Below are 13,865 nucleotides of genomic sequence, written 5' to 3' on the forward strand. Positions count from 1 at the left end.
TCACCCACCACGTACCCAGTTTAAGATGTTTAAACTCCGACTGCTGCGCAGATGCACAGAGCTGGTAAAAAATGTGGTAATTTCGTTCATTTTCCGACTGTAAAATAAAGAAAAGTCCTGAAGTTACAGCAACCCTTTACAGTAAGAACACAAGGTTTTCAGGAAGCGGTCTTAGATGGCTCATGGGCACTGACAATTCTGCTCTCACGGACACGGACACGTACATGGGTTTCTTCTCTGGTCAATAAGGCTGTGAGCAGCCTGCTGCCCTCTGCTGGCTCACAGGGCCAGGGCGGGCTGCTGGCTCATGACTGCCTTCCAGACAAGGACCCCAGAGAAAATGCTAGCAGATGAAAACACTCTATGAAGTGAGAATAATCTAATTTGTACTAGTTGAAATGTTTGTTTTGAGAGAGAGAGAGAGAGAGAGAGAGAGAGAGAGAGAGCGAGCGAGCGCCAGTGCGGGCACTAGCAGGAGGCAGGGGCAGAGAGAGAGGGAGAAAGAGAGAATCCCAAGCAGGCTCCATGCTCAGCACAGAGTCCGATGCAGGGCTCGATCCCATGACCCTGAGATCATGATTGAGCCAAAATCAAGAGTCAGATGCCCAACTGACTGAGCCACCCAGGTGGCCCTGAACCAGCTGAAAATTTTAAGAAACATCCTGCAATAAAAGGCTTACTGTTATTCTCCTGGGCCAAAACGAGGAGAATTTTCTCCACTTTACTGACAGAAGAGTCATTCTCCTAATCGCCCACCCCCCCCCCGCCCGCAACAAGCTGTAAGCCCATTCCCTTCCTGATAGGAAAGCCAGTCTAACAATTTTTTCTGTTTCAAGTGGTTTCTGTGTTCTAGAAAGAGAAACTTGGTTGTTAAACTCTAAGGATTTTTACATGCCCCCAAACCAAAAATCATAATTTTTCCCTTCGGTGGAGTCATATCATTCTGCTAATACTGCATCTATCCATCAACTTTTGGTTTATAAGAAACAGAAAAAAAAGCCAAAATGCCAATGAAAGACAGGAAACTCTATTCTTCAAGTCACATAGCAATGTCAGTTGTCTAATGAGTATGTAAGTGTAAACAGTACTTTAAAAGTTGGAAAAAAGGAAATTTAACTAGTTTTTAAACACTTACTTGAAAGACAACTCTGGATTTCTCCAGCAGGTAAGTTCTCATGTTGGCTCCTATAATTTGACTTCTCTTATCAAAACTGATTTCTGTGTATTTCCCAAACCGACTACTGTTGTCATTGCGGGTGGTCTTGGCATTTCCGACAGCCTATAAAACAGAGGATTCTCAATAATGTTATAAAGATCTTTGCTTAATAAAATCCAGTCTTGTATGCTGGGAGAAGGTCTGATTAGCAGACGAAGGTTGAGGAGCGAGGGAAGCAGCCCAAAGCTCACAGGGGATGGGTTTCTTATCTGTAATGTGGGAATAAAACGAAATTTGTGGCGTAGGGAGGATTACCACATCCATGCCCCAAATATTATAGATGCTCAGTTAAAAAAACACATCCTTCACTGAACTTTATTTCTTTCCCTATATCTTACCACTTCCGTGCTCAGACCTTCCACTCAACCAAAAATCTGCCCTCTCCCATTCTTCCCATATTCTGGGCATGACTTTTGCTTTTTACTTCTACTCTTGAATTCTGTCTCTCCTCTGCCTATCCCCTCCCCCTTCCTGAGCATTTTCCATCTGGAAGAACGCTTTTCATGTACACATACTGTACTGTACTTGCTTCCCAGGTCATCATGCTTTCTGATAACACATATTTACTGAGCACCTGCTATGGGCCACATGCTTGGGTGGCAAAGGTTAGCCAAGAAGACATGGCCCTGCCTTCATGGAGCTTGTAATCTAGTGGGTGAGACCAACCTTAAACAAATAATCACACAAATTTCTACACTGGGCAGTACCTCTGGACAACTTTTCTATTGCTATCTTAGATTGTGGTTTATGTTTCCATTTATTTTTTTCAAGTTTATTTAAAGAGAGACACAGCATGAGTGGGGGAGGAGCAGAAAGAGGGAGAGAGAGAATCCCAAGCAGGTGCCACACCGTCAGTGCAGATCCCAACATAGAACTCAAACTCACAAACTGTGAGATTATGACCTGATCCAAAGCTGGACACTTAACCAAGTGAGCCACACAGGCGTCCCACGGTTTAACTTTAAAGTATGTTTATGTTAGAGGAGTCTTAAAACTTGGGGACTGGGGCTTATTCTTTTCCATAACTTCCTGTATTATCTGGTACAGTGGCTTATACAAAATAGGTGGTCCGATAAATATTCATTGATGATTTTGATTTGAGAAAACAGAGAGAAGAGGTCTAGGAATCGAATGGTCTTAATTTTTTGCAATGCTTCCAAATAAATCTAAATCAATCCGTTTCCAATTGTGCAAAGCAGTCAGAGCTACCCTTTGGGCATCTCCTGCGCCTTTGTGATGCCCCTTCTTCCCTGATGGCCGTCTCCGTGCTTCTGGGTGCCATGAGGGCTGGTCTTGCCCACACCATTCTCCTAGTCAGTGCCATGCTGGTGGATCAGCTCTCAGGGAGGGAAGGCAGAAGGGCCTGGATATGCAGCATTTGCCAATTTATAAGGTGTAAATGTTCCCATCATGACTGATGTTGAACTATCAAAGTTTTAATAGTCAGCTTACAAAAAAATGTCTGCATATGTAATAATCAGCTCATGAAACTCTGTGTCACTGGCTGGTGAACACCACTGCTCTCAGTGCACGGTGGTGCCTGTGGCCAAAGATAATTGCTTTGGGATAGAAATGTAGACATTTCCTGATTTCAAGCCCAGGAGGTAGAGGAGAGAGCCTTAGCAGGGCAGTCTCTTCCTGGAGCTCCTTCAAGACTTCCTGGCCCTCACTTCTATGGTCGTTAAAGCTGAGGGGTTCAAGTTAGCCAGGACAACATACAAACCAACCAATCCACCTCTCCATCGTCACACACTGCTGCCTGTGACCCCGCTCCCCACCCCCGCAGGGAACACACCTCAGTGATGGGGTTCGATGCCAGAACCTTGTCCTCCACGTGGGCGTTACTGCTGGACTTGCTGACGGTGGCGAAGTATCTCATGGCGTAGCGAGCAGACACTGTCTTTCCAGCGCCTGACTCCCCACTTACGATTATTGACTGGTTTTTATTGTTTCTAAAGCAAGTAAATTAAAGGATTTTTTAGATACTCATTTTTTCCTGTTAAAAAGGTAATATATACTCAGTAAAAAAAAATACAGATAAGGGGAGAGAAGGCAAACTTTGGTTCATTACTCTGATGTAACTTCTTTTTAACATTCCAGTGAATTCCCTTCTGGTCTTTTTTTTCTATGTGATGAAGTGAAATTTGTTTCCTGTTCTGTCCCCCATGTTGAGGGTCCCCAAGACCACTCCCAGGCCAGGGACCCACCAAGAGGACTCACCGGACTCAGCACATAGTCATGTGCATGGCTAAGATTCATCACACCAAAAGGCTAACTCTGCAGAGGAGAAAGGCACATGGGACCAAGTCTGAGGAAGCTGGGTGTGAATGCTTAATTCCTACAGCAATGAATTATGGCAAGACCTGGGAAGTGCCATCCACCAGGGAAGCTCTTCGGAGGGCATCGGCCAGGGTTTGTACTGGGGGCTGGTCACACAGGCGGAGCACGTACCAAAATTACAGATGCCGAGAAGGAAGGCAGGTGCTCAGCATCCACCACATTGCCCACACAGTCTAGGCACAATGAAGTGCTCTCCTCAACTGCATAATGTTGGAGAACTTCCTAAAATCCAAGTTTCCAGAGGCTAGCCCTACACCAGCCTGGCAAGCAGGCCCCTAAAGAAAGCCGTCTCGGGCTCCATCAACTCCTCTGTGTGTGTCCCCACATAAACATAAACCATTTTAAAGACATAATTTGGAGAGCAATTATTCAAAATATGCTTGGGAACATAGGGGCTCAGTAAGCTAACATGCTCTTCCTAATCTGGAGATCTTTAAAAATGTATCCAGGGGCGCCTGGGTGGCTCAGTCGGTAGAGCATCTGGCTTTGGTTCAGGTCATGATCTCGGGGTTCGTGGGTTCGAGCCCCGCATCAGGCTCTGTGCTGAAAGCTAGCTCAGAGTCTAGAGGCTGTCTTCAGATTCTGTGTATCCCTCTCTCTCTGACCCTCCCTGTTCACTCTGTCTCTCTCTCAAAAATAAATAAAACAATAATAATAAAATAAAAATTATTTAAAAAATAAAATAAGTAAAAATGCATTCAGCTTCTCACGTCAGAAGGTGATGGTAGGACTGTATTGTAACGCTATTCTACGTATCCAACACTGCTAATAGATACTAGGCACTCCATAAATACTTTATAAGGATCCTCATTTAAGCTTCACAAAAATCCTATGCAACATGTATCTATTTTTACGGAAGGGTCCAACAATGACTCAGAAAGGTAAGGTGACTTGAGCCAGGGCAGGGCATACAGCCTCCCTGTGAATACTAGGAGCACCTTGGAGATGGAGCTCCTGTTCTAAAGAGCAAGACTCTGAGGAGATGAGTGACACACCTGTAGTGTCCCCTGCTGGGCTGGAATGGAGCTGGGCTTAGTAAAGCTGGGCTCTCCTGACTCCCAGGTTAGCGTCAGCAAGTCTGATATAAACCTACCTTACATTCAGTTCTAGTTCATTTAGACAGACAGGCCTCCAGAGGAAATTCACTTTTCAAGCTGATCCTGCGTAAGTGCTAGCACTACCGTGAGCTCATGCTGCTGATGTTCAGGAGCGGCCCGGCCCCCCAGGCTTTGAGCCATGGACCTTAATCACAGAGATGCTCGGGAGGCCTACAGGGAGCCAGGGCAAATCCCAGAACCACTGGGGTTTTTCAGTTTGGAGGAAATTTGCTGTAGCAGAGACCAAGGTAATTGGTTATTAATTGGTGAATCTCTATTCAACATTCATCCTCCTCTCCTTCTTAGAGACTATGCCCCAAGTTTCAGTGGCAACACTGCTGTGCATATGAAAGACTACCTATCCCAGCCTCATTTGCTGCCATGATAGGTCCTGGACAACGAGCTGTGAGCAGAAATCTTTGTGGGGCTTCTGGGAAGTCTCCTTAACCAGGAGGGACACATACTTCCCCTCTGACACTCTGTCACCTACAATATGGAGGAGATGGCTAAGTATCAGCTTGCCCTCAGGATGAGGGTCTTACTCCACGGACTCCATGGTTCTCTCTTGCAGGAGAGAACCACACATGCCATGATTATTTTTTCCTGATTATAAGTAGTGGAACTTAGAAAGGGTGCTCTCTGAGCATCTGGCTCACAGATGGAAGACACTAAAGCTGAGGAAAGTCAGAGGCGGTGGCTGGATTATGTAGGTCCAGGTCCCCTGTGCCTCAAGTTTCCATCTGTGAAATGAGGGTGATGAGGATGGCTCAGCTGACTTCACAGGGAGCTTGTAAGACTTAAAGGAGACCACTGTCCAGAAAGTTCTTTTGAAAACTGTAAAAAAAATCAGCAAAGATGGTGTTTCTATTCTTCATAGTTAATTTTTTAAATGTTTACTTATTTTTTGAGTGAGAGACAGAACAGCAGCATAGGAGCAGAGAGGGGGCCGGGGATACAGAAACAGAAGCAGGCTCCAGGCCCTGAGCTGTCAGCACAGAGGCTGACACAGGGCTCAAACTCATGGACCACAAGATTATGACCTGAGCTGATGTCAGACACTCAACCGACTGAGCCACCCAGGCACCCCTCTATTCTTCACACCTTACAGATGAGGACATTGAAGCTGAAAGAGGATAAAACTCCAAATCTCCTGCATCTAAAACCTGTGCTCATCCATCATAAGATTTTGCTGGGCTGGATGGGGAAAAAAGCTTAAACATCTCACAGTGGAGAATAAATCAATATCCCTCCAACCAAACACAGTGCAAGAGAAGTATCTGCTATCCCAGACTGGTAGGTTTGACTCCTGACTACCTAGAAGAAAGAAAAACTAGGAAACTCAGTCTATAAAGGTTCCACATACAGTCATTTACTACTCATTATAGTCTCCTCTCTGGTCGCCTGGTCACCTTTAATAAGACCACACCAGATGTCTCCCCTCCACAGTGAGGGCTCAGCAAACGCAGGGGTGTTGGGAGAGCAAGAGGAAGCCCGCCCCGTAGGTGGCTACCTGGCCATCTGCTTGTACGCCTCTTCAGCCACGGCAAATATATGCGGGTCCATATCTCCCATGTTCTGCCCGCTGTAGGCATGGATGATGGCATCTCCATAGATCGGCAACTGCTTGTAAGGATTCATGGCCACCAAAATGATTCCTGGGGAAAGACGCCAGATGCAGCGCTGGGGTTCTTACCGTCACCCATTTCTCCAGGTTCTCTGGAGCAAGCTCAGCTCTGCTAGTTATTAAACCTGCCTGTGACTTTGGACAGGTCACTTAATGTTCTGAACCTCAGTTGGCTGCAGAGGCCACCCACATTTCTGGGCTAGTCTCAGAGCTGGATGAGATGACAGACAGGAAGGCCCTATAACTGAAATGTTTTGCAATTCTCAGTGCAAATATATGATAACATCGTTGCCCTCAAATAAGTGATAAATGTATCAAATCCAGAGAGAAACTCAAACACAAGCTTTATCCAGATATATTTTTCTGGGGAGTCTGATATCAATTCTTGCTGAAGATTCTCCCCACCTGTAGACACTTCTGTTGACAACAGACTCCTGAAGATCAAATGTCTCTGCTTGTTAGAAATCTGGGCAAAGATGTAGCTGTGAGTACACATTTGGGCAGAAGTCAACATTTCTAACAGAAACATGATATAAAGTGTCCCAGGGACACCCTAGACAGCAAGCACTGTGTTTCCAGGTCATTCCTGCTCTCCTCGAATCGCTCTCCTTACCACTGTAGGTGTAAATGAGTTTGGATTCTGCAAAGCGGATTCGGAGGTTGTGCAGCACCGCAGGCTCGTGGAGGTAGCTGAGGGCCGTGAGGTCATTCTCACCCACGAGTATGTCAGGATTCCGTAGTGGAGGGAGAGATTCTGGATCGATGGAATAATCCAGCTCCTGCGAACAATGATGAAATTAAAGTTCAGTAAGTAAAAGATTTCTGGTGTTTCTGTTGAACTCCCATCCTCTGTCCCATCAACTCTGCCTTTGGAGTGATCCCTGACACTGAAAGCAAACTAATGTGTAGCAATGAGAAAATAATCTCCATGGCTGACTCTTAGAAAGTGGGAGCAAGGGGACCAGCGTGTTGGCTGTGTGCCCTGGGGCATGTCACTCTTTCTGGGCTCCTCTTCTCTCATCTGTGAAGACTGGTTGGACCAGACCAGGGATTCTCAGAGCTACAGGACCTCATTGAAGCCTCCACAAGAGGTGCAGGCAAGCCGTGTGGGCAGGAACCTGGGCATACCATCCTCACTGCTACCACAGGGGTGCCACGTGTATGCAGCTTAGATGCTGAGAGCCACGGAAGTTTTTGTTTGAAAACAGCATTCTGCTGGGTGGTGAGAAGTGCCTGAAGGAACCCATGTGAGTGGTGGTGGCTCCTTGAGAGGATCCATGTGCTTGTGACTCGTGTCTGTGGGCTCACACCCCCCCTTGTAAGGCTGTCTGTTCCCATCACCCTTAGCCCTGGGCTGAGTAACTTGCTGGGGATGGTCTCTCCTCCGCTGGATCTCACCTAGCATTCCCAACTTAGCTGCCTGAGTAGAAGGAAGAGGTTAGCAAATCTAGTGGTGTTGACACCCCAGACGACTGGGCTCCAAATGGCAGAGAATCGTGGGACCTTATGACCACCTGTTCTAACTTCCTTTATGTTCATTTCACAGCTTGGGGAAGTGACCTGCACAAAGTCATCCAGCAAGCTTGTTTTCCTTCTCCCTCCCCAGGCTGCCTTCTTTCTGATACTTGGTCTTGAACCAGCTCCCCACGGTGACCTGGCTGTCCCCTCACAAGCGCCCATTGTGCAGATCCTAGGCCATGCCGTTAGCATTCTTCAAAACTGCCTTCCAATGAGGGCATGACTACCCTAATTAACAGCTGAGACAGCCTCAGAGAGGTTAAGCTCCTCATCCAAGGTCACACAGTATGGATCTGTTTGGCTCTGAAGCGTGTGTCATAATGCCTCCTATCAACACTGAGCGTATTTGGTTTGTTGCTTAGTTGGCTGGTCTGTTTGGAGAGCCGCTCAGGGCAATCCAGGCCAACTGGATTGGATCACGACAGCTGCCTGCTCCATTTTTAGTGCAAATATATTCATGGACCTGCCTCAGGTAGAATATTGTTCTTCCCTGTGTTATTGAGAAATAATTGACATGTATCACTGTAAAATTTTAAGGTGTAAACCATAATTTGATTTACATATGTTGTGAAATAATTACCACAGTAAGTTCAACTCATATCCATCATTTCATTAAGAAGTAATAATAAAAGGAGAAAAGAAAAAAATCTTGTGATGAGAATTCTCAAAATTTAGTTTAATTTTCCTGGCAGTGTAGCCACAGTCACCATGTTGTACATTACACACCTGGAACTTATCTTGTAAGTGGAGATTTGTATTCTTTTTTTTTTTAAGTTTATTTATTTATTCTGAGGTGGGGGGGAGCAGAGAGAGGGAGAGAGAGAATCCCAAGAAGGCTCCACACTGTCAGCACAAAGCCCAACTCAGAGCTTGAACTCACAAACTGTGAGACCATGATTTGAGCTGAAACCGAGTCAGATGCTTAACAAACTCAGCCCCTCAGGCACTGCTTGTATACAACTTCTTTATCCACTCATCTGTTGATGAACAGTTAGGTTGTTTCCACATCTTGATTATTGCAACTAATGCTCTATAAACATGGGGGCGCAGCTATCTTTTTGAGTTGGTGCTTCTGTTTCCTTTGGATATATTCCTAGAGGTGGAATTGTTGGATCGTGTGGTAGTTCTATGTTAAAATTTTTCAGGGTTCAGGGCACCTGGGTGGGTGTGCTTTTATTCTGAGAGTAAAACAAAATGCTGCTCATATATAATTTTTCTTTCCTTGAGTTTTTCTGTTATCTGTTTTAAATTAATGACCTCCTTTTCTAGTTCAGCCCATGTGTGGTGTGTGTGTGTGTGTGTGTGTGTGTGTGTGTGTGTGTGTGTTATGTATGAGAGAGACAGAGAGCAAAAAACCAGGAGAGTCATTGGGGGAAGGGAAAAAATGGAAAGAACGTTAGATTAACAGTTGAAGGCAGAGGTGACATTTCCTACACAAAGCAGGCTTTGTAAAGCTAAGGAGCTGTCTCTGGCCACCTGCCCTCTTACCTGTCTCTCCTGGGCTGGGGTTCAGAGCCAGAAATGTCGCTACCTGAAGCCCTGCTGACTTTACTAAAGCTGCAAAGCGACACTCCAGCTACAGTCTGAGATTTTTTCCCCCCGGGAGACACCTGATCCCTAATGAGAACCTAGAGTGCATCCAGGAAGCACTAGACAAGGCTGCGAGGAGCTACTGGTGGGGAAGGGCGGCCGAGATGGGAGTGGCGGCATCCTCTCTGTGGGTCTCTCTCCCATCCGCACACCTGGATCATGTCATTTGAGCTTCAGCAACCCTGTAAGGTTTTCCTGTTATTAATTGCAATTTGCATATGAGGAAACCCAGAGGCTCAGGTACCAAACTTAGCAAGTGGCCCTCAGAGGCTTCGAATCCAGATAGTATGGTTCTTGGGGAAGTGTCTTTAGTTGCTCTGCTCATCTTCCCACCTGGGATCTCAGGAGCTCATTCCCAAATCCAGGACAGTCTGACTGGAAACAGAATGTCCTGTTGTTGTTTTTTTAATGTTTCTTATTTTTGAGAGAAAGAGAGTACACTCAAGGGAGGGGAAGAAAGAGGGAGGCAAAGGATCTGAAGCGGGCTCTGTGCTGACAGCAGCAAGTCCCAGGCGGGGCTCAAACTCACAAACTAAGAGATCATGACCTGAGCTGAAGTTGGACGCTTAACTGACTGAGCCACCCAGGTGCCTCAAAAGTGTCCTGTTTCTACAGGAAGATGTGCATGACTCAAAAATTCCAGCATGTTAATACTCCTATGATATTCCCTGGACCAACTCTGACATCCAGACGGAGCACGAATCCTGTGTCCACCTCTGCATCCAGGTGGTTGACTCTGAAAAGCAAGGTCACCCTAGCAATGGATCCAGTGGGACATCATTACGGCTATGGGGGCAAAGGACAGCTCATGATCCTAAAGGAAGGGTAAAATCTGCAGAAGCTGGTAATCAAATGGTATATCCAGCCTCCGAGAGGGCCTGACCACAGGTGCACCGCAGCACAGGAATCCCCACTGATGTGGTCCTTTGCCACACCAGCACTGACAGGCTCCTCGCAATGTCATACAAAGCTGGCATTCCTGTCCTCTTGTCCCATCTCCCATCCCTTCCCTACTCGCTCTGCCGCACACCGTTCTGGAGCTCCCAATTCTTGCCTGCGTCTCTCCACCCACGGATGGACTTTCCCTCCTGTTCTCCTCCCATCCCTCCCTCTCCTTCTCTTCCTCTTCCATTCTTGAGGTTTTTCTCTACCGGTTGATGCCTTGGGCTCCAACTACTTTTCTCCAAGTTTCTCATCTTTGCCCAGTGTCTTACACTGAGACCATGGAACCAAAATGGTAAATTACTGGGGCACCTGGGTGGCTCAGTCAGTTGAGTGTCTGACTTTGGCTCAGGTCATGATCTCCCAGTTCATGAGTCTGAGCCCCAATGGGGCTCGCTGCTGTCAGTGTAGTGTCGCTTCGGATCCTCTGTCCTCCTCTCTGCCCCTACCCTGCTCGTGCACATGCTCTCTCTTTCTCTTCCTCTCCAAAATAAAATAGACATTAAACAAAATGGTGAATCACTTTCCAGTGTTCTCCCAGTCATGCTGGATAGTCGGGTGGGCAGCATACGGCACTCAATGCCTTCACGAGGGCAGTGTGTGGGGTAGGGGTGGAGGTGGGTACAAGCAGGAGTGGACCCATAGCACCAGCTGGCCCCAGTGCGCCCTCTCCCAGGCTGGGCCCACAGAGGCTGGGCCCCCTCCACACGCAGCCCAGTTACCCTTCATACATTGTGGCAGCCACGGCGAGCAGGGACCCTCACCGTTCCATCCTCAAGCAAAAGTCGCAGGACTTTGTCACCAACTCTGTAGTCCTTTGCTATTTCAGCAGACTTCCAAACTTCTTCAGGGTCAGGAATCCATACCCTGTTGTACTGACCAATAGAATGAAACAGACTTAGTTTCAGAACGTGAAAAACAAACACACAGATCATGAGATAATTAGACTCAGGGAAATTTCTTTCTGTCCACTCAGTTCCTTCATTAGGAATATTTTACCTAATTTTTGCTGATGAGGTAACCTTCAGTGTGTGTGCAGAGCACCAGGCCTGGCTCCTTCCTTTTATAGACAACAGAATTCCCAAAGCCTCCTACATATGCCTTGGAAACTGAAAGCCTGGGAATGGAAGGGAAATCATGAGGCCCTTAATGGGAAGCTCTGAGCGCTGTCTGGAGGGGGATTTGGTCACCACGGGTCCGCTGCGGGGCTTTGGGCCAGACACTTAACTTCTTATTCCGCATTTTTCTCATCCACAAAATGGGTACAATAGCTACTTCACAGGTTTGCTATGAGGTTAAATTAGACTGTGTAGCCAAAAGCGCTCCACCAGATGCTATGGAAGTGTGGTTACAGCAGTGGTATTTTGCCCTGATCTGCAGGACCGACAATTCCCGCTGTGGGAAGGGTAGAGGTCCAGATGTAGCTGTGGGGGCACCTGGCTCCGTGCTGGTGGACAAGTCTTTAGGCAGAACCACACTGCTATGTACCGAATCTCATCCCCCCACCCCTGGGCCTGCCCCAAATTCTTATGTGGAAGCCCTAATCTTCAATGTGACTGAATCTGAAGACAGGGTCTGTAAGAGGGAGGGAAGGTTAAATGAGGTTATAAGGCCCTGATCTGAGGAAGGGATAAGTGTCCTTGTAAGGAGAGACACCAGAGAGCTCACGCGCATGCTGTCTCTCCACCTGCACGCACCAAATAAAGGCCGTATGAGTGAGTACAAGCTAAGAAGCAGCTGTCTGCACCCTTGGGCTTCTCAGCCTCCAGAACTGTGAGAAAATAGGCATCTGTTGTTTAAGCACCTAGTCCACAGCATACTGTTAAGGCAGCCCTGGCAGACTAACCCACGTGTCTAATATTCCCACTTGCACACTGATGAGGGGGCATCTCTCTCTCCAGAACTCACCAGGACACCTGATTACTACTCAGGAGGAAGACGAGGTGGCTGCCATGTCTGGAGACTGCAGCTGTCATAAGTCCAAGATTAATTCCTTTCTCTCCCATCTGCAGCAATCACCTGGACCCCACGTCTCACGCTATTCCTGCAGTGGGCTGCTTGTTCATCCGTTCATTCACTCAGTCATTCACTAAACACTTGCTAAGCATCTATTGTGTGTCTGTGTTGAGTTACCCAGAGGGAAAGTCCCTCGTAGTTATCTCAGTCTCTCTACTAACCCAGGGATCTCTGACCCGGAGTGCCGTGTGCATAGGTGTATATTTCCATCTCTCTGCTCATTGGGCCCGTGGTCTACCGGTGTCTGTTGACCATGAGGGAATATTCCTTTCTGTTGAGAGACTGTACCTTCATGAGTTTTTGGTTACAAAAAGATTCTGAGCAATACAATTATGACATTTTAATTTTTCTTATTATACTCCTATGTATTTTCTATAATTTGCATGTATTACTTTTATAATTAGAATAAATAATCTTTAAAAGCAAATGTCAATATATATGTCCACAAAAATATTGGTACATAAATGTTCATAGTAACATTATTCATAATAACCTAAAACTGGAAACAGACCAGACATCCATTAATATGAGAATGAATTAAAAGACAAAACTATAGTATAGTCATACAATTGAATACTACTTCCCAATAAAAAGAATCAACTACTGATACAAGCAAGAGCATGAATGAATCTCCAAAACATTAGGCTGAATCTCAGAAGCATTATACAAATGAATACACTGTGTATGAATCCTCCCCCTTTATTTTTTCAGAGAGAGTGAGCATGTGTGGGTAAGCACAAGAGGTGGAGGGGCAGAGGGACAGAGAAAATCTTAAGCAGGCTCTATGTCCAGACTGGACCGAGTGCTGGCTTCTCTTGAGGGGTACATACGAATGGCCTCCTCACAAGGGAAATGAAGGCAAAAATGAATTATTGGGACCTCGTCAAGATAAAAAGCTTCTGCACTACAAAGGAAACAATCAAGAAAACTAATAGGCAACTGACAGAATGGGAAAAGATAGTTGCAAATGACATATCAGATAAAGGGCTAGTATCCAAAATCTACAAGGAACTCACCAAACTCCACACCCACAAAACAAATAACCCAGTGAAGAAATGGGCAGAAGACATAAACAGACACTTATCCAAAGAGGACATCCAGATGGCCTACAGGCACATGAAACGATGCTCAACATCACTCCTCATCAGGGAAACACAAATCAAAACCACACTGAGATACCACCTCACACCAGTCAGAGTGGCTAAAATGAACACATCAAGAGACTATAGATGCCGGCGAGGGTGTGGAGAGATGGGTACCCTCCTACACTGTTGGTGGGAATGTAAACTGGTGCAGCCGCTCTGGAAAACAGTGTGGAGGCTCCTCAAAAAACTACTGATGGAACTCCCCTATGACCCAGCAATAGCACTGCTAGGGAGTTACCCAAAGGATACAGAAGTGCTGATGCACAGGGGCACATGTACCCCAATGTTCATAGCAGCACTGTCAACAATAGCCAAATCATGGAAAGAGCCTAAATGTCCATCAGCTGATGAGTGGATCAAGAAGATGTGGTATATAT

The 13,865-nt window shown here is 46.3% G+C and overlaps 1 protein-coding gene across 1 annotated transcript in view; it reads right to left on the reverse strand.

The window, feature by feature from the left end:
* The window catches only part of MYO5C (myosin VC), a 98,956-nt gene that overhangs the window by 77,819 nt on the left and 7,272 nt on the right, over nucleotides 1-13,865 (reverse strand). The window contains exons 2-7 of the mRNA XM_029950728.1: nucleotides 11,092-11,202; nucleotides 6,891-7,056; nucleotides 6,164-6,308; nucleotides 3,012-3,168; nucleotides 1,136-1,279; nucleotides 16-97 (exon numbers count right to left, since the gene is read on the reverse strand). Coding sequence (XP_029806588.1) covers nucleotides 16-97; nucleotides 1,136-1,279; nucleotides 3,012-3,168; nucleotides 6,164-6,308; nucleotides 6,891-7,056; nucleotides 11,092-11,202 — 805 coding nt within the window. The remainder of the gene's footprint in view (nucleotides 1-15; nucleotides 98-1,135; nucleotides 1,280-3,011; nucleotides 3,169-6,163; nucleotides 6,309-6,890; nucleotides 7,057-11,091; nucleotides 11,203-13,865) is intronic.

This window comes from Suricata suricatta, chromosome 9 (genome assembly GCF_006229205.1).
Source record: "Suricata suricatta isolate VVHF042 chromosome 9, meerkat_22Aug2017_6uvM2_HiC, whole genome shotgun sequence".
NCBI lineage: Eukaryota > Metazoa > Chordata > Mammalia > Carnivora > Herpestidae > Suricata > Suricata suricatta.